Source organism: Phoca vitulina, unplaced genomic scaffold (genome assembly GCF_004348235.1).
Source record: "Phoca vitulina isolate PV1807 unplaced genomic scaffold, GSC_HSeal_1.0 scaffold32, whole genome shotgun sequence".
In the NCBI taxonomy this organism is placed as follows: domain Eukaryota; kingdom Metazoa; phylum Chordata; class Mammalia; order Carnivora; family Phocidae; genus Phoca; species Phoca vitulina.
The window spans coordinates 24254797-24280732 of NW_022589735.1; the positions used below are offsets into that span (position 1 = coordinate 24254797).

At 53.4% G+C, this 25936-nt stretch overlaps 1 protein-coding gene across 1 annotated transcript in view; it reads right to left on the reverse strand.

The window, feature by feature from the left end:
- COL23A1 (collagen type XXIII alpha 1 chain) overlaps positions 1–25936 on the reverse strand; it is a 298820-nt gene that overhangs the window by 49412 nt on the left and 223472 nt on the right. Inside the window, exon 3 of the mRNA XM_032425088.1 lies at positions 7460–7504. Coding sequence (XP_032280979.1) covers positions 7460–7504 — 45 coding nt within the window. The remainder of the gene's footprint in view (positions 1–7459; positions 7505–25936) is intronic.

Sequence of the window (25936 nt, forward strand, 5' to 3'; positions counted from 1 at the left end):
CCCCCCCCCCCCCCCCCCCCCCCCCCCCCCCCCCCCGCTCTTTGATGTCACTGGATGCATGTGCGGGGCTTGCCAAGTCAGAAAAGGCAATAAGCTTTAACTGAAAACTGGCTGGAGTGAGGTCTGTGTTTTTGTCTGGTCCTCTGGCTGTGGCTGCCCTTTCTCACCCTCCGCTCTAAGCTCCCTCCAAGAAAGCTCAGACGGGGGCGGGGGGGGGGGGCGGCGCGCAGTCGGCTGAGCCTCCGACTCTTGGTTTCGGCTCAGGTCCTGATCTTAGGGTCGTGAGATCGAGCCCCATGTCAGGCTCCGTGCTCAGCGTGGAGTCTGCTTGAGATTCTCTCTCTCCCACTCCCTCTGCCCCTCCTGCTCATGCTCGCTCAAATAAATACATCTTTAAAAACAAAAACCCAGAAAGCTCAGACTGGATTATCATTGGGAGCACCCGGGGTCCTGAGTGTGCAGCCCGGGGGGCCGGCAGGAGGAGGGGCTATAAGAGTAGCCATCACTCACGCCCGACTCCTCGAGCGCGCTGGGAACCACGCGGTTTCCCCAAACATCTCATTTAACCCCCGCTGCGTCCTCCCCGGGCACAGGTTACAGATGAGAAGACAGGCTCAGAAAGGTTACCCGGCCCAGAGTCACGTCCCGTTCCCCTCAGGCCAGAACCCAGGCTGTCTGATTCTAAGCCTAACAAACGGGGCGGAGAGAAACAGCTTTGGCAGCAAAAGCTTCCCCCAAGGTGCCAGGGAGCATGCGTGGCACGTCTGAGGTCACCAAGCTAGTGAGGGGGCAGCCCGGGCTGGAGGCAGGTCTCGTGGGACCCCAAACCCACAGCACCATCCGTGTCTCCAGAGGGGCGGCCAGCGCGGGAACGGCGGCATTCCGGAGAGTGGTCCCATCGCTAGGGGGACAGGTCACATTTAACCCACCGGAGAGTCTCCAAAGCACCCTAGCCACCACCTCTCTTGGGTGCTGCTGGCCTGACATCACCAGGCCACCACTGCTTTCTATCAGCACTACCCCACAGCCTCCTAACTGACCACCTCTGGGCCCCCCGGGACCCACCAAGTGGTGGGGCCTCTTAAAAATGCCCAGCCCTTCCCAGGGCTTTCCCTGGCGCATGGAATAGCATCCGAATTCCCCTGCACAGCTCTTTGGCCTGGCCCTGCACCTCCCCAGTGCCCATGGCCTTGGTCTCAGGACATCCATGTCCACCCCGGCCCCACGGTCGACAGGCTGTGGCTTTCCCTCCTTTGCCCTCACTGGTATCCATCACAGCTTCCTGCTCTATTTCCCTTCCAAGCACTTATCACCATCTTTAATTAGTAACCCAATTTCCTTGTGGGTTGTTTATGGTCTGCCAGCCCCCCCCAGCGAGGCCGCTCCCTGAGAGGTGGGACCCCAGCTGCCAGCTTGCTGCCGTCTCCCTGCTGCCTTGCACAGGGCCTGGCAGGCAGAGCTCTTAGGGGATCAGGGGGGACAGACAGGCAGCTCATCACCACTTCCAAGCCCTGGGCAACCGACTATGCACAGGGTTTGGGCTGTGGCGGCCGTGGCCTCTGGACACAGACGCTACGGCCTTCAGGGAGCTGAGCAGCCATGGGTGATGGATCGGGCGGAGGGCTGGGCTCAGGCCGTCCAGGGGTCCCTGTTTAGAAAGTGAGGCAGGCTGCAGGGCCTCCCACGGCCCGGCCCCGTTCTGCACACAGCTGTCCAACATATGTGCCAGGCATTGCCTGGATCCATTGACTTTGCTGTCAGGAATGTGGGGAGCAATGAAATAAGAGCCAGATGACTTGGGAACTAAATAAAATGGGTCAGAGTAGAGGGTTCACTGATCCTGTGGCTTCTTGAACTGAACCGATGTAGCCCAAAAGGGGTTCCCAAACCAGGAGCTCTTCGTCCCTCTGGGGAATAGACATTTCCCGAGGGTTTCCCAAAGGGTATATTCCTGGAAAAGCAAACTGGGAAGAATATTTCCCACTGCCTGGCAGGTGCCCAGCCCACACACCAGTGGGGGGGAGTAGGGCGCGGCAGCCTTGGTGCCTGAGGCCCTGTGGACAGTCTGCACCTGCTCCTCTGTGTTGTGCCTGGACTCCTGAGTCCCGCTCTGCCTGCTCCCTGCTCTCTCCAACAGGCCGTGGCTTGCGCAGCCCTCTGCCTCTCCCCACTCAACCTGCTCTGGGTAAGAGGCCGTGAAGACCCAGTCCACCACGAAGACAGAGACCTTTAGCCATGCTTCTCTGGGGCTTTTAAACTGAGCGGACTTTTTTTTTTTAGATTTTATTTATTTGAGAGAGAGAGAGAATGAGAGAGAGAGAGCGCACGAGAGCGGGAAGGGTCAGAGGGAGAAGCAGACTCCCTGCTGAGTGGGGAGCCTGATGCAGGACTCGATCCTGGGACTCCGGGATCATGACCTGGGCCGAAGGCAGTCGCTTAACCAACTGAGCCACCCAGGCGCCCCTTAAACTGAGTGGACTTTTATTTATTTATTTATTTATTTATTAAATTGTTATGTTAATCCCCATACATTACATCATTAGTTTTAGATATAGTGTTCCATGATTCATTGTTTGTGCATAACACCCAGTGCTCCATGCAGAACGTGCCCTCCTCAGTACCCATCACCAGGCTAACCCATCCTCCCACCCCCCTCCCCTCTAGAACCCTCAGTTTGTTTTTCAGAGTCCATCGTCTCTCATGGTTCATCTACCCCTCCGATTTCCCCCCCTTCACAGACGGTTTTTATTGACTGCTTTTTTTCCTTTTTCATTGCCATACTTTCTTATATCTTTGTGTGTCTCACAATTTTTTGTTAAACACTGGGCATTTAAAAGAATCTAATGTGGCTACTCTGGAAATTAGATATCCATCCTCCTTTCCAGGATTTGTTGTTGCTGTTTGTTATTATTGTTGCTCTTTGTTTGCTTAGGGGTTTTCCTGGACTAATTCTCCAAAGTGTGTACTCTTTGTCATGTGCAGCTTCTGAATTCTCTCTTGGTTAGCTTAATGGTCAGCTGAGACAGAGGTGTCCTTTAATGCCTTGATTCAGTACGTCTCCCATTCTGTGCCAAGGGGCTCGTTGTGTGTGCTGGAGCACAACTTCAGTGCTTTGCCAGGTTACAATTCTGCCTTTGCCTTCACTTCCTGCTTGAGCAGGGCCTCAAGGTCAGCCAGAAGTGAGAGACTGGGGCTCTCTCAGGTCTTTTGTGGACATGTACACAGCCTTGCACATGCATGTGCTTTCTGGATTCCCAGCAATATGCTGGAGCATTTCAAAGCCCCTCTGCGTGGCTCATCCCCTAGATTTTCATTTAAGTGTTTGTGTCAGCTTCTTCCTGTTCCAACTGGTGTTGCTACCTTAGGCAGCTGCGACGTTAAACAATTGCTGCTGAGTGTTTTTAGCAAGCACTCCGGGATAGAGCTTTTCCCAGTGAGTGAGCTCTGCATCAGGTCAAATAGAGACAAGTCCTATATATGGGCTTTTCCTGGAAGCTGATAGATAATGACAATTCTCTGGGAACGAGCAGTTAGGGACCTTCAAATTGTTTTGCTTCCTTCAGTGGCTGCTACTTTTCACAGGTACTGTGATTGTGAGATTGATGGTTTTTAAGGCTACCATGGCGCTGGGAAATGGGCAAGTTAAAATGCTACAAACCTCACTGTTCTTAGCAAGATATTTGTCTTGAATAAACATTTCTTGGGTTGTTACCAGACATTAATTTCCAGAGTTCTGAAAAGGCCTATTTTTTCCTCTAGTGTTCTTGCTGTTTTTTATGGAGAAGGAGATTTTCAGAGGTCCTTACTCTACCATTCCAGAAGTGCTTCTTCCATTGGATTTTTAGAAAGGATTTCTTGGGCGCCTGGGTGGCTCAGTCGTTAAGCGTCTGCCTTCGGCTCAGGTCATGATCCCAGGGTCCTGGGATCGAGTCCCACATCGGGCTCCTTGCTCCGCGGGAAGCCTGCTTCTCCCTCTCCCACTCCCCCTGCTTGTGTTCCCTCTCAGGCTGTGTCTCTCTCTGTCAAATAAATAAATAAATTCTTTAAAAAAAAAAAAAAAAATAGAAAGGATTTCTTGGGGTCAGGGTAGATTAAAAACCCTAGCACTGACATGGCAAGACAGACCTGCATGATTGTAGTAGAGCCGATATGTAGCTATCCTTTCAAGTCCTAGTTCTTAAATCCCAGAAACTTCTGGAACTCTGAGACCTAAGAACCGACCCCCTCCCACCCCCTCAGGGTCCAGGGAAGGAAGGGAATGGCAATATCATGGTCTCCATGGACCACTGAACAAAGGAAGAGAACATTGTTGTATGAATCAGAACACAAAATATCAACGATTATCTTCTTACAGTCATTTGTCAACTATATGGCTCCTGTTCTAGAATTTTTCAGTGGGACTCACAGAACTCTTTCCTACCCTAAGAGCCCTAGACTCCTGGGGAACGCATGTATAAAATGCATAATTAAGGGTCCTCAAATCCAAATGCAAAGGAAGCATCGTTAGTAGAATGAATAAATCTCTTCTGCACATAGATGTACTTTCAAATGCATACTGCCACTAATAAATGCACAAATCCATTTAAAGCAAGGACAGCAACAATAGAACTCTAGCACCGAGACTGCTGATTGAATGAAGGCTGGCAGCTGCAGAGATGGGGTGAGCACCTCCATTTGCCTCCGCAGGTGTAGCATGGCCACCAGCCAAGCGGCATTCGATTGCTTCGTCCTTGTGTCTCCTAACCCTTTATCCATCATTTACCCACCAATCCCTCTTTCTCGCTTCCTCCTCCCTTTCTTCCCTCTTTCTTGTCAACAAGCGTTTACTGACTGTCTCCTGAGTGCCTACGCGTCTGGTCCCAGCTTTGAGGAGCCCCTGCCTTGGTGGAGAAGGACAGGTGTGCAGAGCAGACCCCCCCGCAACCAGGTGCAGAAATGCTGGGACAGAGGGAGGTATCTGGGGAAGGGGGAGCTAGGGAGTGGAGGCTCTTGGGGAAAGGCGGGTCTAGATGGAAAAAGGATCCTGCCCAAGGTCCCTAGAAAGAGGACCCCAGAGTGCAAGAGCAGTGTTGGGCTTCTCGGGCTGAGAAATGGGGGAGATGAGAAATCCATTCCATTACGATGGAGATGCATAAACACTGCAGGGCTCTGGAGGTGTTTTCCAGGCAAAGACTCCCACGGACAGGGCGAGCTCTGTCTGCAGGACTGGGGCGGAGGCGGCAGCAGCAGGAAGGCATCTCGGCCAGATACTGGTCCACAAGACAAAAAGAGCCTTTCTCCCTGGGATGCAGGAAAAGGCCTGGTTTGTGCAAGGGAAGGCGCCAAAGCCAGGATGTGCATGTATGCGAAACTATCTGGAAATAAACAGGGGGCCCCGCCAAAGCTAATCCGAGAGGGACATCTGCTCTGTGCTGCTCGCACCACTCCCTGACAGGCAGAGAATCAGGAACCCGCATGGGAAAGGTCACTGAAAGGAGGAGGGGCTGCCTACACCTTGCCCAGCAGCTGACCTTACACAAGACACTTAACCCCTTGGAGCCTCAGTTTCCTTATCTGCAAAATGGGAATGATACCATATTTTTATCTTTTGCAGGGCCCTGTGAAGGTCACATTAGATGAAGAACTTGAAAGGACCCAGCCCAGAGCCCAGTAAATCCTTGTCTTTCTTTGACTTTTAGATTGTTTTAAAGTGGAGGCCGAATTCTAAATGGATTTTTGAGGAAGCTGAGTAAAATTATACTTTATCCTAAAAAAAAGTCCCTAATTTCCTCATTTCCTTCCAAAAAGGACATCAGAAGCTTACAATAAAATGCAGAGAAAGGAGAACTGAATGATGCAGTGTGTTTTTGGAGAGCCGGTAGTGTGTGTGGGGGGGTGGGGAGTGGGTTGTGGGTGATTACACACAAAACCCAAAGTAAAGAAAAGCCCTAGCAATCAAACACAAAAGAGCCTTCAGCTCTGGAAGTCAAAGCGAGCAGAGATCCATGAAGGGCATTTCTTAGCAGTGAACTCTAGGGAGCTTATCTGCAAGTCCTCTGTATAAGGAATGAGATAAGGCAAGCATGCAGTGGTACAGGGGGCAGGAAGCCCATGCCCAGTGCCCAGGAGAAGACTCTGATGCACAGAGAGAACCTGCCCCGTTTCCCCCTGGGGTGCAATCTGCCTGGGGTCCTGGTGAAGCAGCTTAGGAGCTGAGCATGGGTGCGTTCATTCCTTCCCTGTTCTGTGCACCTGCCTTCCCTGAGCCTACTGTGTGCCGGGCTCTGAAGACTCGGAGTGAGAGCCCCCAGCCAGCCAGGTTCGAGAAGGCTTTCTCTAGATGTAAGGACAAAAGGGTAGTGAACTTGGGCCGAGAGTCCAGGGAGAGGATAAGACACCCTGGGCAGGCTCAGATGGGAGGCTCTGACCCCCTGGGTGAAGCTGGAGGTGGGGGACATGGTGGGAGGAGAGGGGAGAGCCCTGAGAGGCGGTGGTGGCATGGACAGAAGGGGGCACGGGTCCAAGGTGTACGGAAGGGGAAACTGACCAGGACTCGGCATGGGAATGGGGACCGGAGGCGTCGAGGATGCTGCCCTGGGGTCTGCACAGGGAAGCAGTGGCCGGAGGTCTCCCTGGGATGACAGGGAGCCACAGGACAGCAGGTGGGGGGGGTGCTGGTTTGGGGGGGCACCTCCAACCTCAGGGCCCAGAGATGACTGGGGTGGAGGTGTCGTCAGCATCATGGGGGAGCCGGAGCCCCGGGGGTGGCAGAGAGGTCAGAAGAGGGCCACGGGCAGGCTGGTTTGAGAGGCAAGTGGGGTCCAAGGGAACAGGTGCAGAGGGAGGGGTGGGAGATGCGGGAGCACATGCAGGCTGGCGCTGAGCCGGGGACACTGTGGCCAAGCTGACGTCACCGGCAAGGCCGTGAACAGACCAGAAGCCTGGGATGATGGAAGGCGAGGTGGGGAGTGGGCGTGGGGGGGGGTCTGGAAGCTTCACTGTCATGGGGGTTGGGGGTGTGCAGGGTGAGTGCATTTTGGGTGAAATGAAGGTGGCAGGAGGGAGGGGGCGGCGAGTAGAGTTGAGTCTGTGGGTTGTGTGGCAGGGAGGTCGAGGAGTCAGGGGAAGGACAGTCCAGGTCTGGGGAGGGCAGGGGACACACCCAGGAGGGCCACCAGCAGCCCCCACAAAGGGAAGAGGATGTTTTAGGGGCTGACAGTGACCTTCAGGGAGTGGCCAAGGGCACAGAGGGACTGTCCCTGGAACTGCAGGTGCCGAGAAGCTAAGGCAGTACTGGACCAATGACTCGGGGGACAATGGTCAGCTGGAAGGGAGAGGAAGGCCTGGCCTCGGGTCTGAGCATCCCGAGTTACGGGGCAGGGCGAGGACCGGGACCTCCAGCCAGGGCTCAGGTCAGGTCTCAAGGTCAAGGGCAGATTTCCAGGGCTGGGTTTGGAAACCAAGAAAACCGGGGACTCACCGGGGTCGCCTCTTCTTCCAGCCTTGCCGCGCCGTCCGGGAGGGCCTGGGCAGGAGAACAAGGACAGACTGGTTGAGAAGGGAAGCCAGCAGGCTTGGGCGCAGCCCACCCACCCTGCGCCGGTGCCCACCGCCCACCGCCCACCGCCCTGCTGGCTGCATCCTTCCCCTTCCTCGCCATCCGGTCACCAGTCTTTCACGAGTCATTCCCCACTCCCAGAGACTGACTCCCTGGAACTCTACAGGCAGAAGAGTCTGGCACTGAGAAACTGGATCTGGGAGAAGAATAGAGCCGAGTGAGGTTGGGAGTCCTTTTACGAAAGCCCCGACGAACGCTTTTTCATATCCCCTAAGGTAAAATGTTAGAGACGACACACCACATAGAGACACTACCATGGCCTTCCAAATGCCTGAACTCGGGAACAGCAGGTGCTGTTCTGTCCACTGCCTATCCCTCCTCTGCCCTCCAGAACCTTCCGCACCCCTCCCCCACAACCCCGGGGGAGCAGCTCATGAATTTCTCGTGATTGATTGCACTTAAGGTCCACCCCAACGTGCAGCATCCTCCATCCACAAGTTGTGAAGTCTTTCTGAATTTGTGCCACGGATCACCCTGCCTCCACCTTCTCCCCGCTCTGCCCACGTCGGTCCCCAGACCCAGCGACCATGACGCTGAAGGAGGAGAATGCCGACCAGCCCCTGGCCCGAGTCAGGGGTCGTTTTCTCAGGTGCTGGGGGGAAAGGTGTGCAGAAGTGAAGGTGTACGTACTAGACTGCCGTTTGAGATGCATGTGACACCTCTCCATCCATGGTGCCCACCGGCTGCACGCTGGCCTGGTGGGGCCCGGGGGTGGTAGATCTACAGGCTCGGACGGTATTGCAAGGAACTGCTCTTTCCTATCAAAGTCAACCTTAACCTCCCTCCCAAATCCCCGGAACAACCACAGGGAAGAAGCAGAGGCTGTCCATGAATCAGGTCCGAGGCAGGATGGTTTACTAAAAAATTCATGTGGGGCACCTGGGTGGCTCAGTCGGTTGAGCATCTGCCTTCAGCTCAGGTCATGATCTTGGGGTCCTGGGATCCAGTCCCACGTCAGGCTCCCTGCTCATTGGAGAACCTGCTTCTCCCTCTCACTCTCCCTCTGTGCTCTCTCTCTCTCAAACAAATAAATTAAATCTTTAAAAAAAAAAAAATTCATGTGTATGAATTTTCCTTCCTTCCTCCTGGTTTCAAGTGGGCAGTCACTGTGCACCCCAGACCAGGGATTGGGATGGGTGGAAAAGCAGAAGAAGCCCAGGGTCAATGGCACTTCTAGACTTTTGTTCAGGAGAGTCCTGAGTGATGAGGAGGGAGGGTCTTTAAGGAAAAGAGAGAGAGAGAGAAGAAAGACTCCTCTGGACGTGGAGGGGGGCCCTTTGTGCTATGCTACACCCTAAAACCTTTGCAGGTGGCTGGGGGTGATCGTATGTATACACCACGTATTGTTCATCCATTCATCTCATCGGGTGATGGACGCTTGGGTTGTTTCCACTCTTGACTATTGTGAATAGTGCTGGGATGAACATGGGTATACAACTACCGCCTCAAGATCCTGTTTCCAGTGCTTTTGGATATATACCTACAAGTGGTAGGTATATACTGGGTCATACAGTAATCCCATTTTTAATTTTTGGAGGAATCTCCATATTGTTTTCTATGCTGACAACACCATTTTACGTTCCCACCAATGAAGGCTTCAATTTCCCCATAGCCTTGCTGACACTTGGTTTTTGTTTTATATTTAATTAATTAATTAATTAATTAATTAATTTTTTGGTAGTGGCCGCCCTAAGAGGTATAATGTGATACTGCATGGTGGTTTTAATTTGCTTTTCCTTAATAATTAGTGTTGTTGAGCATCTCTTCATATGCCTGTTGACCATCTGTATGTGTATGTCTCCTTTGCAGAAATGTCTAGTCATTGTCCATTTTTTAGTTGGATTTTTGTTGTTGTTGAGTGGCCAGAGTTCCATTTTCTGGATATTAACCCCTTATCAGGCACATGGCTTGCAAATATCGTCTCCCATTCTGTAAGTTGCCTTTGTGCTCTGTTGATGGTTTCTTTTGCTGCATGGAAGTTTTTAAGTTTGATGTAGTCCAATTTGCCTATTTTTGCTTTTGTTGCCTTTTTAACCTTTTGAGGTGTGAGGTAAGGGCTCTGAGTCATTCTTCTACATGTGGATATTCAGTTTCTCCAACACCATTTGTTGAAGAGACTGTCTTTTCCCCCCTGGACAGCCTTGGCCTCTCTGTTGAAGATCATTTGACCATATAAGTGATGCAGCCCTGAGTTCTGAGAGCAGAAATTCCTGCTGGTCATATGGCCCTGGTTTTTCTTCAATACCCGACTCAGACCTTGAATTTTGTGCTGGAATCACCCACGGGCCATGTTGACTTGGCACGGCTGAGATTCTGGCACTTTCATAACAGACAACAGCTCCTCACCCTGGTGAGGGATTTGCAGCTTATGGAGCACCTCCAGATCCGTGACCTCAGTTGAGCCCACACCGCTCAGTCACCTGCCAACCTAACATCTCTATGTGGATCTCACCAACATCTCAGGCCCGTCATGGCCAAAACATACATCCTGGTCTCCTTCCCAGCTCCTGTGCGCAGCTGGCCTGGTGTTAGGCCCTTTCTCCTCTCTGGGCACATCTGTTTTCAGGGAGAGTGAGGGTGTGGGAATGGGAACCCCACTGGCACACATAGCATCATGCTCCTCTGCTTGTAGGAGGGAAGAGGCCCACTTTCACTCACAAGGCCCAGGGCGCTGGTCACTGGCTTCTGGGCTTTTGCCAGGCCACAGAAGCTCATGCTCGGCTCAGGAAGGCTGCTTGCCTTGGGTCTTAGGCTGAGGTGAGGGACAAGGTAGGAAAGGGGCCCCCAGGTGGGACAGTAAGCCAGGCTCTTCCTGGGTCTGAAAGCTAAAGCACACCATGGTTTCCTGCTGGTCATTACTGGGTACGACTATAAAATTCTCTGTCTGCATAACTCAAGCCAGATGAAGACATTTGCCTTCGCTGAAGTGACTGAATGAATGGATTGGTCTGGTGGTTCTCCTGGGTGGCATGGTTAGGCAGAGGGCCCAATGAGGAGGGGTGCTCACAGGCAAGCAGCTGCCCAGGCAGGGTGCGGTGCCCCGTCTCCTAGAGCCTTTGGGGAAGTTCCCAGCAGGCCTGGAGTGGGGCAGGGCCTGGGTATCCTCAGGCATCTGGGGCCTGTGGGGCTGCAGGCCCAGCAGGCTGGACAGGACTCCCAACTGAAAGGGCCTTGGTAGAGGAAGAGAATGAGCCTGATGCTCTTGAATCCTCTCCCAGACCAGCCCAAACCAGATACTAGAGGCTTCAGTGTGAACAACTCACAAATCGACAACTGGTCAACCTTTGCGCCAATAAGCAAAAGCAGGCCTCTGGCCCAGCGGTTTGCCCCAGAACTTTCTCCTTGCTGTTTTTTCTCTTTCCCTTCCTTTCTCCAGTGGGAAAACCTCTCCCACCGTCAGCACACACTCAGACATTCAGGCTGCCCTGGGAGGCATCTGGGAGTAGGTCCTGATTGGCCTGTTATGTACAGATGGGAAAACTGAGGCTTTGAGGGGGAGGACAGGTCTTGCCTAAGGATGCTGTTGGGAAAATGGTTCCAGCTGGAAAATCTGTGCGTGATGAAGCCCAGATCGTGCTGTTCTCCCCGCCGCTGCGTGGGACCCACATAGTGGTGGGGATGCCACCCACAGGGGTATCCATGAGGTGTGGGCAACAGACACCAGCCAGGCAGGGGCAGTGCAGGACGGGAAAGATATGACTGACATGGAAGCTATTTACCTGGGGCAGGTTACTCAGCCTCTCTGGGCCTCAGGTTCCCGACCCACGCGGATGGAATTTTAGGGGTGACAGCTGCTGTGCCGAACTATTAAACAGAAGAGCTGGTGGTATAAGCACCAGCTCGGAGGCACAAAAGGGGTGCCTATTTGGGATCCCAAGAAGTAACTGGCTAGACGGGCCTTTGGGCCTTCAAAACATGGTGCCCTGATGTCAACAGCCTCCTGTGTGTCCCCCAGGGTGGGTAAAGCCTGAGACATGGCAGCTGCAGGTCAGTGACTTTGTGGGCAGGGTCTGAGTCTCGACACAAGGCCAGTCTGGAGGTTTCCCATATCCCTCCTCACGGTCTGTCTGCGGACCTGGGCACCAGGATGCAGGGGTTGCACGGCCTGGGGATGGGGTTTCTCAAAGACATCCCGAGGTTTCGGGCCCAGCCTGGGCTCCAGCTTGCTGTGAAATGATTCTGGATGCCCGTGACGACCATCTGCCCAGTAAGTAACCATGGAGGATGATGGTTTTCTTAAGTACCGTTTGAAGCCAGACAATATGGAACCATTTCTAACTCATAAAAACCTCATCTCTGGTTGGGCTGGAGAACTCACGCACTGACCAGATCCAATGTGGGGACCGCACCCAGACAGGCTCTCTTGGAGGTCTGAAGCTTGAGGAGGTGGCTCTCAAAGTGGTGGCCTCCTCGAGCCTCCTTGGCACCAACATCCCCCAAGACTCCTCTTCCAGCAACGTCTGCCTTATTACGGCCTGGACATGTGGCGGACAGCCTGCCCAGGCCCCCGTGTTTCCCAGGTCACCCAGTCCTCGGCCCTTCCCATGCTCCTCCTAGGACAGAGGCTTTTGTGCAATTCATCTTATTGAATCTATACATAGTTCTAGAAAGTGTTTTATTTTTTTTTAAGATTTTTAATTTTTTTAATTAAAAAATTTTTTTTTAATTTGACAGAGAGATACACAGTGAGAGAAGGAACACAAGCAGGGGGAGTGGGAGAGGGAGAAGCAGGCTCCCCACTGAGCAGGGAGCCCAATATGGGGCTTGATCCCAGGACCTTGGGATCATGACCTAAACAGACGCTTAACGACTGAGCCAGCCAGGCACCCCTAGAAAGTGCTTTAATCTCTTCCCACTCTCTTTTCCCTCACAACTGGGGAAAAGGAGACTCAGAGACGTCAAGAAATGTTGTCAGAGGCAATAGCCAAAAGGTGGAAAAACCCAAATGTCCACGAATGGTTGAAGAGATGAAGAAAATGTGCTGTGTGCACACAATGGAATATTATTCAGCCTCAGAAAAGAAGGACGTTCTGACACATGCCACACCATGGATGAAGCATGAGGACGTCATGTTAAGTGAAATACGCCAGTCGCAAAAAAAACCAAATACTGTATGATTGATTGCCCTTATGTGAGGTGCCTGGAGTCGTCAAATTCAGAGAGACAGAAAGCAGAAGGGCGGGTGCCAGGGGCTGGGTGGGGGGGGGATGGGGGTCAGTGTTTAATGGGGACGGGGCTTCTGTTTGGGAGGATGAAAAAGTTTCGCAAATAGATCGCAGTGATGGTTGCACAACACCTCGAATATACCCAATGCCACTGAATTGTCACACTTAAAAACAGTTAACATGGTAAGTTTTAAGTGGTGTGTATTTTACCAAAAGTTAAAACAAAGAAAAGGAATGCTCCCAGGGTTCTCAGCTCCCAAGGGCCGGAGCACGAGTGTGAACTCAGGTTGGCCTCTTAGAGACCACAGAAATGTCGTTGGCGGTGTGGCTGACGACTGTCCACAGCTGAGTGTCTGCCAAGAGCCTGGCCTATGTAGTCACGGGGCACGGTGGTGTCCCCGAGGTCACACAGTGAGGAGATGGCAGAACAGGGACTTGAACCCAGGTCTGTGTGACTCCAGCTCATGTCCTCTGAACTCCTGGGTCGTTGTGACCAAGGCCGAGTTCTTATCAGCATCCCAGGATGTGTCCAGAGCCTCCTGCAGCCTTAGGACCTGGCCCTTCTCATGGGCACTGGGGGCCCCTTTCTCTGACCCTCTTCCCAGAACTCTGGGAAGGAGGCTGGGGGTCAGGTGGTTTGAATGCTCTGGACCTTTGGTCTGGAGCTCCCTGCGGTTGCCCGACGCCCCGGGGGCCATCGTGGGGGTGCGTGCTGAGCAGAGGAGGCAGGGGAGGTCCCTGGATTTGAGCTGCTAAGACCAGATCATGACAACACCTCCCGAGATAATTTTGTTTTATAAGTTTCAGACCAACCTTGGAGTTGGAAACTCTTGCTCAGGGGAAGGGAAGTGTTCTCCCTGCTCATTTCCTGCCTGGGCTAACAAAACCCCCTGTCTCTCGCAGGAGTGGGGGCAGATGTGTCCTATGGACACCTCGGGGAGGGCCTGGGGGCCATGGCCCTCCTGGAGGGGCTTTGCCTCCTGGAGTAGCTGGCCACCTGGCAAATTGCTTGAGCTTGGCCAGCATCGAGGGCCATGTCATCCTCCAGGAATTAAAATCACGGCTTCTTACTCAGCAAATACAGCTCATTCCAGAAGGACTTTATTGTCCCCAAAGGCTCCACCATGCATCATGCTACGGGGAGTCCTGCTGTGTTTTGGAAAGTCCTCAAGCAGTTTGGAAGACCAAAACCACAGGCTGCTGGGGTGGTAGGGCAAATGTTTGTTTGGGACGGGGGTTGTGTCCAGACTGGTGACAGATTCCTACAGTCCCTATGACCAGATCGGGCAAGCCCACTTAGATATCACTCCCTTCAGTGGCTGAATGAACAGGGCCCATCTTGGGGGGGGGTGGACTGGTGGGGGACCCCAACCTCACCTTCACAGAGGGCCTCAAATGTGGACCCTGCTGTTCTCTCCAAAGGAGCTGATAGTACCAGACAGCCCTAGAGGCCCCCTGATGGTGTTTAATAAAAATAACAGGGAGCAACACCATTTATTGTTTGCTCTACGGCTGGTACCAATCTCGGCTCCACAGTATTGACCCATCTACTCTTCACATCGAACCTATGAGGAAAGCTACCATTGTCATCCCCATTTTATAGAAGGAGAAACTGAGGCACAGAGAGATGAACTGACCTTCTGAGTCATACTGCTGGTAGCAGGTGGGGCTGTGCAGTGTAGACCCTGAGCGTGTGCATCCAAACCCTGCTACCCACCTCCCGCATGAGGAGATGCTCACTGGAGGTGAGAGGTGCCCACCAGTGCACGGGTTCCAGAACCCTTTCTTGGTATTTGTTATTATTATAGTTTTTAGAATACAGGACCCACACACAAAGGAAGGGGGCCGGGGATGGCTCTCAGAGGTCTGTGAATTAAATATTGAATTAAAAGGCCACACGTTGCCACCAGCACCAGCCTGGACTGACTCCAGCCGGATTCTGGCATGGCCTCCTCACGCCATCCGATGCGCCCACTGTTTCTAGGCTGCTTCCTCTCTGAGTCAGGAGTGGCTTTAATAAAGTGTTTAAAATAGGATCAAGGAGTTCAGACGTATGACTCATGCCGGTGGCACACCGGACCCAAGGGTCCCGGCGGGAAGGGCTCCCGTGAGGTGGGGGCAGTGAGCCCGGGGGTGGGGCGACCCGCTGCCACCCACTGAGTGCCTCTGCCCTCTCTTTAATCCTGTTCGTCACTCAGAGATGCGGGTGTGAACAGGGACGGAGACCAAAGGGAGGTGACCTGTCCAAGTCACAGAGCTCATCAGGAGCTGAGGGTTGGGCCGGCACCAACGCTGCCCTCCTCAGTTCCTTATTTTTGGGGAAATGGACCGTGGTTGAGGTGCCAGCACTAAAAATATGGAATATCTCTTCCAGAGGTAAGAACAAGGAGGACTTGGGAAGAAGCAGAACGTGGGTGGATAGTTTCTGGATCAGAGTGACGGGGCTCACGGAAGGGCTTCTGGTCAAGGGATGTGTGTCTTAGCCCAGAGACTTCAAGAGACTTCTTGAAGGATACTTTTGAGTGACAGCTGTAAGGCACATGGGTACCCCATGTTGGGGTCACCCGGTCACAGGCCATTCCTTGGGCTTGGCAGAGTTCCCTCCCCGCTGCCCTTGGCTCAGGCTACGGAACGGATGAAGCAAACTCACAGGAACAGTGAAAAGCCCCTTGTGGGGGGAGCCGGGACACACCATGGTACTCCCCTCCCACGGGGCTCAAGGCCACGAGAGCATCTCTGAAGGCTGAAGAGGCCCTGACCCGCCCGCTGGACTGGAGCGGAAGGAAGGGGAGTTTAGGGAGGGACTCCGGAAAAAAGAAGAAGGACCTTCCTGGGCTCTCAAAGGTGGAGGTTGAGAGGTTGCCCTGCATATGGAAAGCGCTGGAGCCAGGCTAAGAAAGGTACTAGATCCTAAGGAATTATGGCTGCGCAGGTGGGGAGTACAATGGCGTCACCGGCCGTGGGTAGCTGCTGTTGGGTGGGAGGGCCTGGGGTGACTGGGGCTTGGCCAGACCCAGATCTGTGCTCGTGCAGATCAGCTTCTCCCCAGAGCCTATCATCTCCTGAGATTCCATTTCCTGTTGGAGAACAGGCTCCAGAGAGGCACACAGAAACCAGCACCCCCCAAAAAAACAAAATTCCTCAACTCCCCATGCACCCCAAAGCCTTAATCACTGACACATGGGCCAGGGTATCCCTCCGAACTTAATGAAGGCCAGGATTTATTGCTTTCAGAGAATGAGGAGATTTTAATTTTATTTTGTTTTATTTCTTTTTTAACTTAAAAAGCCATTCGTAGGAGCTTTGACTTTCATGAGAATTCCTCATAACCTGCAGGTTACAAGCCCCGCCCTGTGCCACGCAGAAGGTTCTAGAAAAGGGCAGGTGAGGCCGGGCAGCTGGAGGTCTTTGGAGCGTGGCCAGCATGGTGGCTCAGGAAAAATCTGGCCACTTAGCATGAGCCACCTGCTCCAAGGTGACCTGACCCAAGGGGCCCTGGACTGTGGACTCCTGGCTCCCCGTGACAGGAGGACAAAGCTCTCTGGAGGGAAAGGCATGCCAGCCCCCAGCAGGGCCCAGGGTGCTTTACCTTCTGCATCTAGTAAATATGGGGGCAGGTGGGCACTAGGGTGACCAACCATTGCAGTGTGCCCAGGACTTTTCTGGGACTTCCAGTGCTAAAACTGGGGCAGTCCGAGGCAAACTGGGATGGGCGGTCACTCCAGTGGGCAGCCCGTGAGGAAGGAAAGAGGCTCTCAACACTGCCTATGTACCACCTGCTTCCCCCCCACTTCCCACCCTCTGTCACATGGCCTTCCTTCTGCTTCTCAAATCTGCCAGGCCTAGTCCTACCCCAGGACCTTTGCACGAAGCGTTCCCTCTGCCTGGGGCTCTTGCGCATCTCTATGCGGCTGACTCCTCACTGTGCTTCCTGGACATCTTCCCTGACAACTGTCTAAAAGTCCCCTGCCCCCAGGGGACTCTCTGTGATGGTTTCCGGTTTTCTTTTTTTATTTGTTTTTAACATTTTATTTATTTATAAGACAGCATGAGCAGGGGGAGGGGCAGTGGGAGAGGGAGAAGCAGGCACCCCGCTGAGCACACTAGTGTCCCTTGTTACAGCGTGGGGGAGGGAGGAGGGCTTCCCAGAGGTGTGGGAAGTTTCATGGGGTCCCCAAGGGGCTGCTGCCAGCATCCTGGCCCATGATGACCCTGCAGACTGACTCACACTCCCAAGGGGCCAGAGTGATTCACCCTTTGTCCCTCTTGAGCCCCAGGCTGAGGCCCACATGCCCTCTGGAGACTTTCAGCGGGGTTTATTTCCCCGGCCCTCATCTGCCCAGTCTGTCCGGCTTAGGGGTGACCCCACTGTCTTCCAGCTGCCCCATCCCTCATAAAGCAGCGGCTCCCTGCCCTTCAGGGCCGCTGGGCCTTTCCGGGGGGCCGGGAGGTCACAGGGGTGCTGAGCAGGGACCTGACATCTCCACCCACTCAGAGGGGCGGGGCCCGGCAGGCCCTGGTACCCCGACACCTGCAGATCTTTCTCCCGGCCCCAGGACGGTCAGCCACACTGTGTCCACCTGTGTTTGGGGCAGCATTACTGTCTAAAGAGCTTCACTGAGACATTTACTTCACATACCATACAATTCACTCCATGGCATTGGTATAGGACATTCTGTTTTAAAACATATTTATTGGGGGTTGGGGGGATGGGTTAGCCTGGTGATGGGTATTGAGGAGGGCACATTCTGCATGGAGCACTGGGTGTTATGCACAAACAATGAATCATGGAACACTATATCTAAAACTAATGATGTAATGTATGGGGATTAACATAACAATAAAAAAATTAAAAAAAAAAAACATATTTATTATTTTTTTAAAATGGTGGTAGGGGCGCCTGGGTGGCACAGTGGGTTTGAGCGTCTGGCTCTTGGTTTCGGCTCAGGTAATGATCTCAGGGTCGTGGTATCGAGCCCCGCTTGGGGCTCTGCGCTCAGCAGGGAGTCTGCTTGAGGATTCTTTCTCTCTCTTCTCCCTCTCCCTCTGCCCCTCCCTCTTGTGTTCTTTCTCTAAAATAAATAAATAAGGGGGCGCCTGGGTGGCTCAGTCGGTTAAGTGTCTGCTTTCGGCTCAGGTCATGATCCCAGGGTCTTGGGATGGAGACCCATGTCGGGCTCCCTGCTCAGCGGGGAGCCTGCTTTTCTAGAACTCTCCCTCTGCTGCTCCCCCTGCTTGTGCTCACTTTTTCATGCTCTCTCTCTCTCAAATAAATAAAAAAAATTAAAAAAAATTTCTTCCTTTTTAAGGCCAAATAATCTATTTTATTGTATATGTATTCCACATTTTGTTACTATATTGTTTTTTTAAATGCTGGTAAATTGTACATAACATAAAATTTGCCTTTTAGACAAATGTAAACATTTCTGTGTGCTGGGTGCTGTTCTGAGCTCTGTTACGCCAATCCTTATGAAATTTGCACAGCCGCCCTCTATCTCATCCTATCGAGGAGGAAACTGCACTCAGAGAGGGCAAGTCACTGCTTGAGGTCACACAGCATCAAGCGGCAAGGCCAGGATTTGGCCCTGGGGTAGTCTGGTGTCAGAGTTCATGGGTTATTCTCAGCTGGGACAGAAGACCCTCACCCGTTCTGGTGGAAACTGGCTGAATAGCCTATACCAAGGTCCTCATTCCCCGTCCCCCCCTCATTTCTCCATCTGATTCCCCAGTCTTTGTGAATAGCATCATCATCTACCCTACCGTAGACCCTGGGAATGCAGGTGGATGCATCTGGTCACAATTTCCGATCACTGCCTCCAAATATGAAAGGCCACAGGGTGCTGATCTGTGTGACTGACCATGCCTCGGCGCTGTTCTGGCGTTTTCCATGTTTTACTGGAAACTCCACCACAACTCCATGTGGCAGACACTATTACCCCCATTTCACAGATGTGGAACCATAGCATCAAGAGGTGAGGTAACATGCCCCAAATCACAGTCAAGAAGAGAAAGCATCACAGTCATCCCCTTTCTGTCCCTACGGGGTCTCGTGCAAGCATCTCTCTATGGGTTGATGGTCACAGCCTCCTCTGTGGCTCCCCGTTTCTTCTCATTCTCTACCTGGTGGTCCCTTTGAAGCCATCCACAGGCTCCCCACTTCCTTGAGACACAGTTTAAGCTGGTTGGCCAAAGCCCTCTCAAGCTGAACCAGACATCCCCCTCTGGCCTGCTCTGCCCACCCCGCACTTGTCCTCTATACATCACTCCTGGCCTACCTTTTGCCAGAACACCATGGCCCCTGAGCTGTGTTGCTCATGTCTCCAATGTCCTTTCTCCCATTTCTTGCCAGAAAACTCCTACTCATCCTTCAAGACCCACCTAAGACACGCACTGTCTTCTGAGAAGTCTTCCCAGTTGCCTGCCCACACTTGGTCAGGGATATTTACTTGCTATAATCCTAGTGCACTGGGATGGAGCCGTCTGCCCATCTATCTCTCTGCCAGCCCCCAAGCCCCACAAGCAGGGATCACATCTAGTTTGCCTGGGTCCTCTGAGAGCTGGGTCTGAGGCCCAGGCCGAATCCAGCTAAAGTGGACCAAGGTGGCTGGTCACCAGTGGCCCTGGAAAGAGGCTCTGGATTGTAGGGTATCCACCAGCAGCTTGTGTCCGGGTCTGATCTCCGGTGGGCAGGGGGAAAGGAAAAGATGCGATCTTTATTTTTAGGTACCTGTGCCTGTCCCCCTCTGCCCACTGGGGCAGGAAAATGGCCGTTTATGAACCAAGGGCAAGCTCTTTCTAGCCAGAGCTGCTGGAAACCACTTGGGGCAGATGGAGTCCAGGGAAATGGCTCTTAACCACTCTCCGGGGAGAGCCCTGAGCCCCCAGATAATTAGCCACATGTGTGTGGGAGACAGGCCTGTTTTTTTTCCCAAGGATTTATGAGAAGGGGGAGTATTCTCATTGACCTCCATTTCAGGAAAGGCCTCTTTCTGGAACACTTGCCGAATATTCCATCGACAGCAAAGTACATATACTGGCAGTCAGCCTGCTTGACATCGTCATACCCGGCATATGTTTCTTGTCTCATGCGCATTTTAGCGCTCGCTGCAGGGACTGCGTATATTTCTGAAGGTCCCTAAACACAGCTCTGAATGAGGCACTTATAATTTACCCTTCATGAAAGCCGTCTCTGCTCTTTCCAAACATACTTGGAAGTGGATTCAAAGTTTATTATTATTTTTTTTAATAGACAGAAAGAGAGTGTTTGTGAATTCTTCCTCACCAGCCCTCCTCCTTGGAACCCTGGGAACGAGTCCTTCGGCTCACAGACACCGACACCCTTAGGGGTGACCGTGGAGGTGTGGACACGGGTCATCAGTCCGCTCAGACGTTTCTCGAGTTCACCCTCTACTCATTTGTTGGCTGTTTCTTCCTCCACCCCACTCACTTTCTTTCTTAAAGATTTTATTTATTCATTTGACAGAGAGAGAGAGAGAGAGAGAGAGAGAGAGCATGAGCAGGGGGAGGGGCAGAGGAGAGGGAGAAGCAGACTCCCGGCGGAGCAGGGAGCCCGAGGCGGGACTTGATCCCAGGACGCCGGGATCATGACCTGAGCCAAAGGCAGACACTTAACCGACTGAGCCACCCAGGCACCCTCACCCCTGCTGTCTTTCGGTTCCTTCTACTCAGGCACTGCTTCCTTATTATGATTCATCCACCCACTGAGCCCTCTGTCGAAATACGGCTCAAGACATCACGTGTCCAGGTAACCAAAGCTCCATCTGGATATTTGTTTGCCCATTCGTCCACCCACTGAGTTCTCCATCTTTGTTTATCCATCCTTTGGCTCGTCCATCCTTCCAACGTTAGCGCCCTTGGTGCCAGGGACTGGGGAGGCGCCAGAGGAGCTGGGAGGAGCCGCGCAAGCAGCCAATCAGGACGCGGCATGGGGAGTCACGGGAGGGACAGGTGCAGTGGGGGCGGGGCACGGATGCCCGGAGCGGCCCCGGCTCGGAAGGGAAGACGGAGCCACGCGCAGGGGGGAAACGTGCCCCCTCCGTCCCTGGTCTCCTAGAACCCACAGAGCAGCAGCTTGGGGTCCAGGGCTACCCCGCGGCCTGAAACTGTTGTGTCAGAAATAGCTTTCTTCACTGGGCCTGCTCAAATGTGTCTTACTGATCCTTAGGGCCATCCTGCACCTCCATTCTGCAGAGGAGGATGCCGGGGCTCAGGAGAGCGGAGAGGCCGGAAAGAAGTGGCAGAGCCCACCTGTCACAGTTTGGGGACTGGTGGTCAGCCTGCGCAGCCCACTGCAGCCAGTGGCCAGTGGGAGGCCCCCAGGACAGCACCAGTCTTCGGCCTCTCTGTTTCCCCTCTGTTTCCAGGCTGCTTGGGACTTGGGCTCCGTTGCTTGGGGTTGCACCCCACAGGTCCTAGAGCTAATGGGACATCCTGACAGATAAATTGTGATCCTTCTCCAGGAAACCTAAGGCTCAAAGTCCCCCTCACCCCAACCCTGCTATTTCACTGCCTCTTTTCTCCCGGCCTTGGGCCAAGGGGCTGGGAAAGAGGGCCTTGCTTACAGAGCAGCGACCACGCAGGCCACATTCCAGGCTCTGGATCCTGCAGAGAGAGTGGCCATGGTCCCAGAGAGAGCATTCTGGGAGCTAGCTCACCCAACACTGCCCTGCCTGGGTGAGCACGGCAGGCAGCACCCCCCCCTCCCCTGCAGGGCCTCAGAAAGGAGGGAGTTATCTTCTATTTAATTCTTCACAGAGGTCTTTAACTTAATGTGGTACATTAATTAATTATGTGGTTCAATGAATTTATTAAAACAACAACAACAACAGAAAAGTACCATTAGGTGAAGACACACAACCAACCCTAATTGATGTTAGTTCTAGATGCTTCAAGAGGGAACGAACCTGAGGGACCTTTTTTTTTATTAAAAAATAAATAAAAGGACGGGGCGCCTGGGTGGCTCAGTCATTACGCGTCTGCCTTCGGCTCAGGTCATGATCCCAGGGTCCTGGGATCAAGCCCCGCATCGGGCTCCCTGCTTGGCGGGAAGCCTGCTTCTCCCTCTGCCACTCCCCCCTGCTTGTGTTCCCTCTCTCGCTGTGTCTCTATCTTCAAATAAATAAATAAAATCTTAAAAATAAATAAATAAATAAATAAAAGGAGCCTGCCAGGTAGTTAAAGATGGGAGATGGAGTGCATACATTTATCTCTACTATGTCCAGAACCCTGAGCTCCAAGGGCAGAGAAGTCAGGAGAAGACGCTCCAGCAGTAATATTTAAGAAGCTGGGAAGGAGACCAATGAGGGGTTATTGCCTGTACAGAAATGGGACAGACAAAAATTTAAGCCAGCAATGGGGAACACTCAAGAATAACCAATCTGCCATGCTGAACACCCAAAGCTCAGGAACTTGAAGCACCAGTTACCAGGGGTCTCAAATTATGGTCCAGGGGCCAGATCTGGCCCACCACTGATTTTTATAAAGAAAGTTTTATTAGGACACAGCCATGTCTTTACTTATGGACTGTCTATGCCCGCTTTTGTGCTATAATGGCGGAGTCAGTTTCAACGGAGATGGTATTGGCCCCTAATCTGGACAGTTGCCCTTCCTCGAGCTAGGTGGCAGCCTGGAGCGGGGGTGGGGGGGGCGGTTATTTTCTGGAGACAGAAAAATAGTGTCTAGCCTGCAGGACGCCAGGCAAAGGTGAGGGAGGAGTACCATTAACTGGAAGTTTACACATGGAATATGGAGGCCCCTCCACATCTCCTTCCTCAACAAGGCTCCAGGATGTGGTCAACCAGGCCTTTGCTTACAGGCAGGAGTTGAGAGGGCTCATCCTAGGGAATCTGATGAGCCCAGGAGAAAGATCCAGCCAGCTTCCACCCCTGCAAATCCACCGTTGACCAGTCCCCTCTGTGTCCATGCAGCTGCTAATTGGCTTTTTTAGGTTTCCACCATGAAAAATGAACCAAAGTTTCTGGACAGCTGAGAGAGTCTCTTGATGAAAGACAGAGGCCAAAACAAGTGGGGAAAAGCAACTCAGAGGATGCGGGTTTTCAAAAACAGAAAACATAACAACAACAACAGCAGAAGTAAGTTCAGAGAAATGGTCGATATATCCATGAAACAAGATCGGAAGGAATGTCCAGCGAACATTTGCACAAAATGGCTTGCAAATTGAAAACGTGGAGGCAAAGATTAGAATGTCACTAGAAGTAGAGAATAAGAATGAGGCTGGGCGCCGGGTGGGTAGGCACCTGTTGTAGTTATGCAGGAGGGAGATGATAGGGCCTCCCAAGCCAGGCAAGGGACTAGAGGTGGAAAGGGCCTTCAGATGGATGGCAGGATTGAGGATTGATGGCTTGAGGACAGTGAAAACCGACCGAAGGGTGTGTAGGAAAACAGCCCGCTTGGGTGGTTCTGGCCCTGGGGGCCCGGGATCGGACTTCAGGCTCCCCAGTGCTGTCAGCTCCAATGCCTCAAAGCCCCTTGGCCCGGCAGGAAACCCTTCTCCAGGTGGCCAATTTCAAGTTGCATGTGTCAGCTGGATTTTCGGCTCACAGCCCTGCCAAACCTGCCCGACAGTTCACTGCCCAGTTGATTTCCAAATTTTATGAAACGAATTCCTTCCCAGGTGAAAACAACCATATCTGATTTCTTCTGCAGATGACCCAGTCAAGATGGAAATCTGCTGAATCTGACGTTAGAATCCACCAGGGTCAGCTTCCATTTCTTTTTCTTTAATTTGAAAAAGATTTTATGTATTTAAGAGAGAAAGAGACAGGGTGAGTCGGGGGAGGAGCAGAGGGAGAGAGAGAATCTCAAGCAGACCGTGCTCTGAGCAGGGAGCCCAACCCGGGGCTTGAGCCCACGACCCTGAGATCATGACCTGAGCTGAAATCAAGAGTTGGACGCTCAACTGACCGAGCCATCCAGGCGCCCCTCAGCTTCTGTTTCTAAGACAATTGGACAAAGCCTCTGTTCCAACTGGGCCCCTCAGTTGGGGTGGCCTGCCCCCTCCCCCGCCGCCAAGCCCAACCTCCTGCCCTGCTGCCCTCCCTCGGCAGGGTCTGCAGGAGAAGGGCCTGGAGACTCCCACCATCCCGCCGATGTCAGAGCCCCCCGCTGTCCCTCCCCCAAACATTATGAAGTATGACTCCCAGACGTGCTGTATTTCTGTGGGCTTTGACTTCCTTGGGCTTTTTCTGTCCCCAATCCCCACAGCAACTCTGCACACATCGTCCACTTCCTCCTGTGTCACGCAGGGCGTGTCCTTCCCCTGATCAAACCCTCCAAGCCTTCCTCTGCGCCTCCCCTTGGCCTGCACCGCTCTGTCTCCGGGGCTACACCTGTGCCCTCATTTCAAAGCCCCCGCCCCCGTGAACAATACGCAGACCTTCTCTCTGCTCTTCCCACGTGCCCACCTCTGGTCCCGCTTCAGAGGAGGTGGCCCTCGGCCTGGGAAGCCCTGCCACCTCCCCGTGGCTGGCTCCCTCTGTCATTGGGGTCTTAGCTCAAATGTCACCTTAGCTCAAGTGACACTCTCTCCGCCCAGGTCCCCAGTGCCATCACCATATCTTGTCACCTGCCCACTGCCGGTCTTCGTGTTGTGAGAATGTAAGCTCCTTGACAGGACAGATCTTGTCTGTCTCAGTGCCTAGTGCTTGGCATAGAGCAGGAGCTCAGAAATACTTGTTGAACACATGACATGAGAAAACAGAGGCCAGTAAGGAAATGACTCACCCCCAGTCACACACTAGCAGAGGCCTGTCCAGCCTGGGCACAGACCCGGCTGTCACAGTGCTCTGTCTGCTGCCGGGTCCCCTCCCCTCACTTGGGTACTGGTGTGGGCATCGACGCTGATGAATGCCTCCTGGCCAAAGGAACCTTCTAGAAGGCAGAGATGCTGCTTCTGGGTTTCTCTTGCAGAGAGAGATGCAGAGCCTGCAGACCAGGGTGCATGGTGCAGGGGTCCCACGTGGAGGCCTGGGGAGCCACCCAGACCTGGGCTGAATCCCAGCTCCGCCCTGGGTAGCTCACCTCATTTCCCCGAGGCTCGGGTTCCTGATCTGTAAGCCCAGGATCACATGGCATCTACATTCTGGGGTTGTGAGGCTTATGTAAGACCTGTCACTCAAGGGCTGAGCACCAACGAGGCGCTGGGGGATTGTTGCAATCAAAATGAAAGAGGCCGCTCTGCCTGCCAGGGACTGAGGCTTGGAACTCACAATCCAGCTTGAGCCCCCTGCTCTCATGAGGGGTCCTGGCCGTGGGCCCCCAGGGCTCCGCACATGGCCCCCAGGGAATCCGTGGCTCGCTGATAGTGCCCCATCGGGTGGGATCCTTGGGTGCGTGGGGCTCTGAGGACGGACACAGCCGCCACCAGGAGGGTGGGGCAGACCCGAGTGCCACAGGGCACAGGGGTCTGGATGCCTACCCTTGGCTTCTCGATTTCCGGCAGAGCTGGGACATCTGCTCGGTGTTTCATCTTTTAATCCCAGCTGTTATCAGCTGCTGGGAAAGAGCCCAGCCCAGTCTCCAAGCTGGCAGAACCTTCCTCTGAATTCCATGAAGAGAACAAAGAGTTCCCCAAGAGGCAGGGCCGGGCCGGGAGGGAAGCACGTGCAAGCCGAGTGAAGATGCCTGGCCAGGGGGGTGGGCAAAGCTGCCAGGAGGCTGGCCTGCCAGGGACCCCCCCGGGCTCCGGGCGTCTGAGGCCGTCTTTTCTATGAGCACTGCCTTTGTATTGGGGAACTTAGGCGCCTCCTGGTAAGTGTGAAGTTCCTGGTCCAAGACCACCCCGGGCCAGGTGGGTGGCTTGGCTATGTCTCTCCAATGGGTGACCCCCACCCCCCTAGACACCAACACTCCCCCCTTCCCCAGAGCTCGAGTGGTCAATGGTCATTTGTGGCCTCCCCAAACCTTTCGATCACCCTCTTCACTTCTGGATGCTTCCCCCTAAGCATCACCTTGCAACACTGGTTACAAACTTCCCTGCTTTCTTGGGTTGAGCTGTAGGTGTGATTTGTAGCCCACCCATTGGTCACGTCTGAGCTGAGTTCCATGGGGACAGAGGTGGGGCTCAGGGCTCCCATATTGCGGGGAGAGGCAGTGGGCTTCCGAGCCAGCAGACACGACGCCCCCCCCCCCCCCC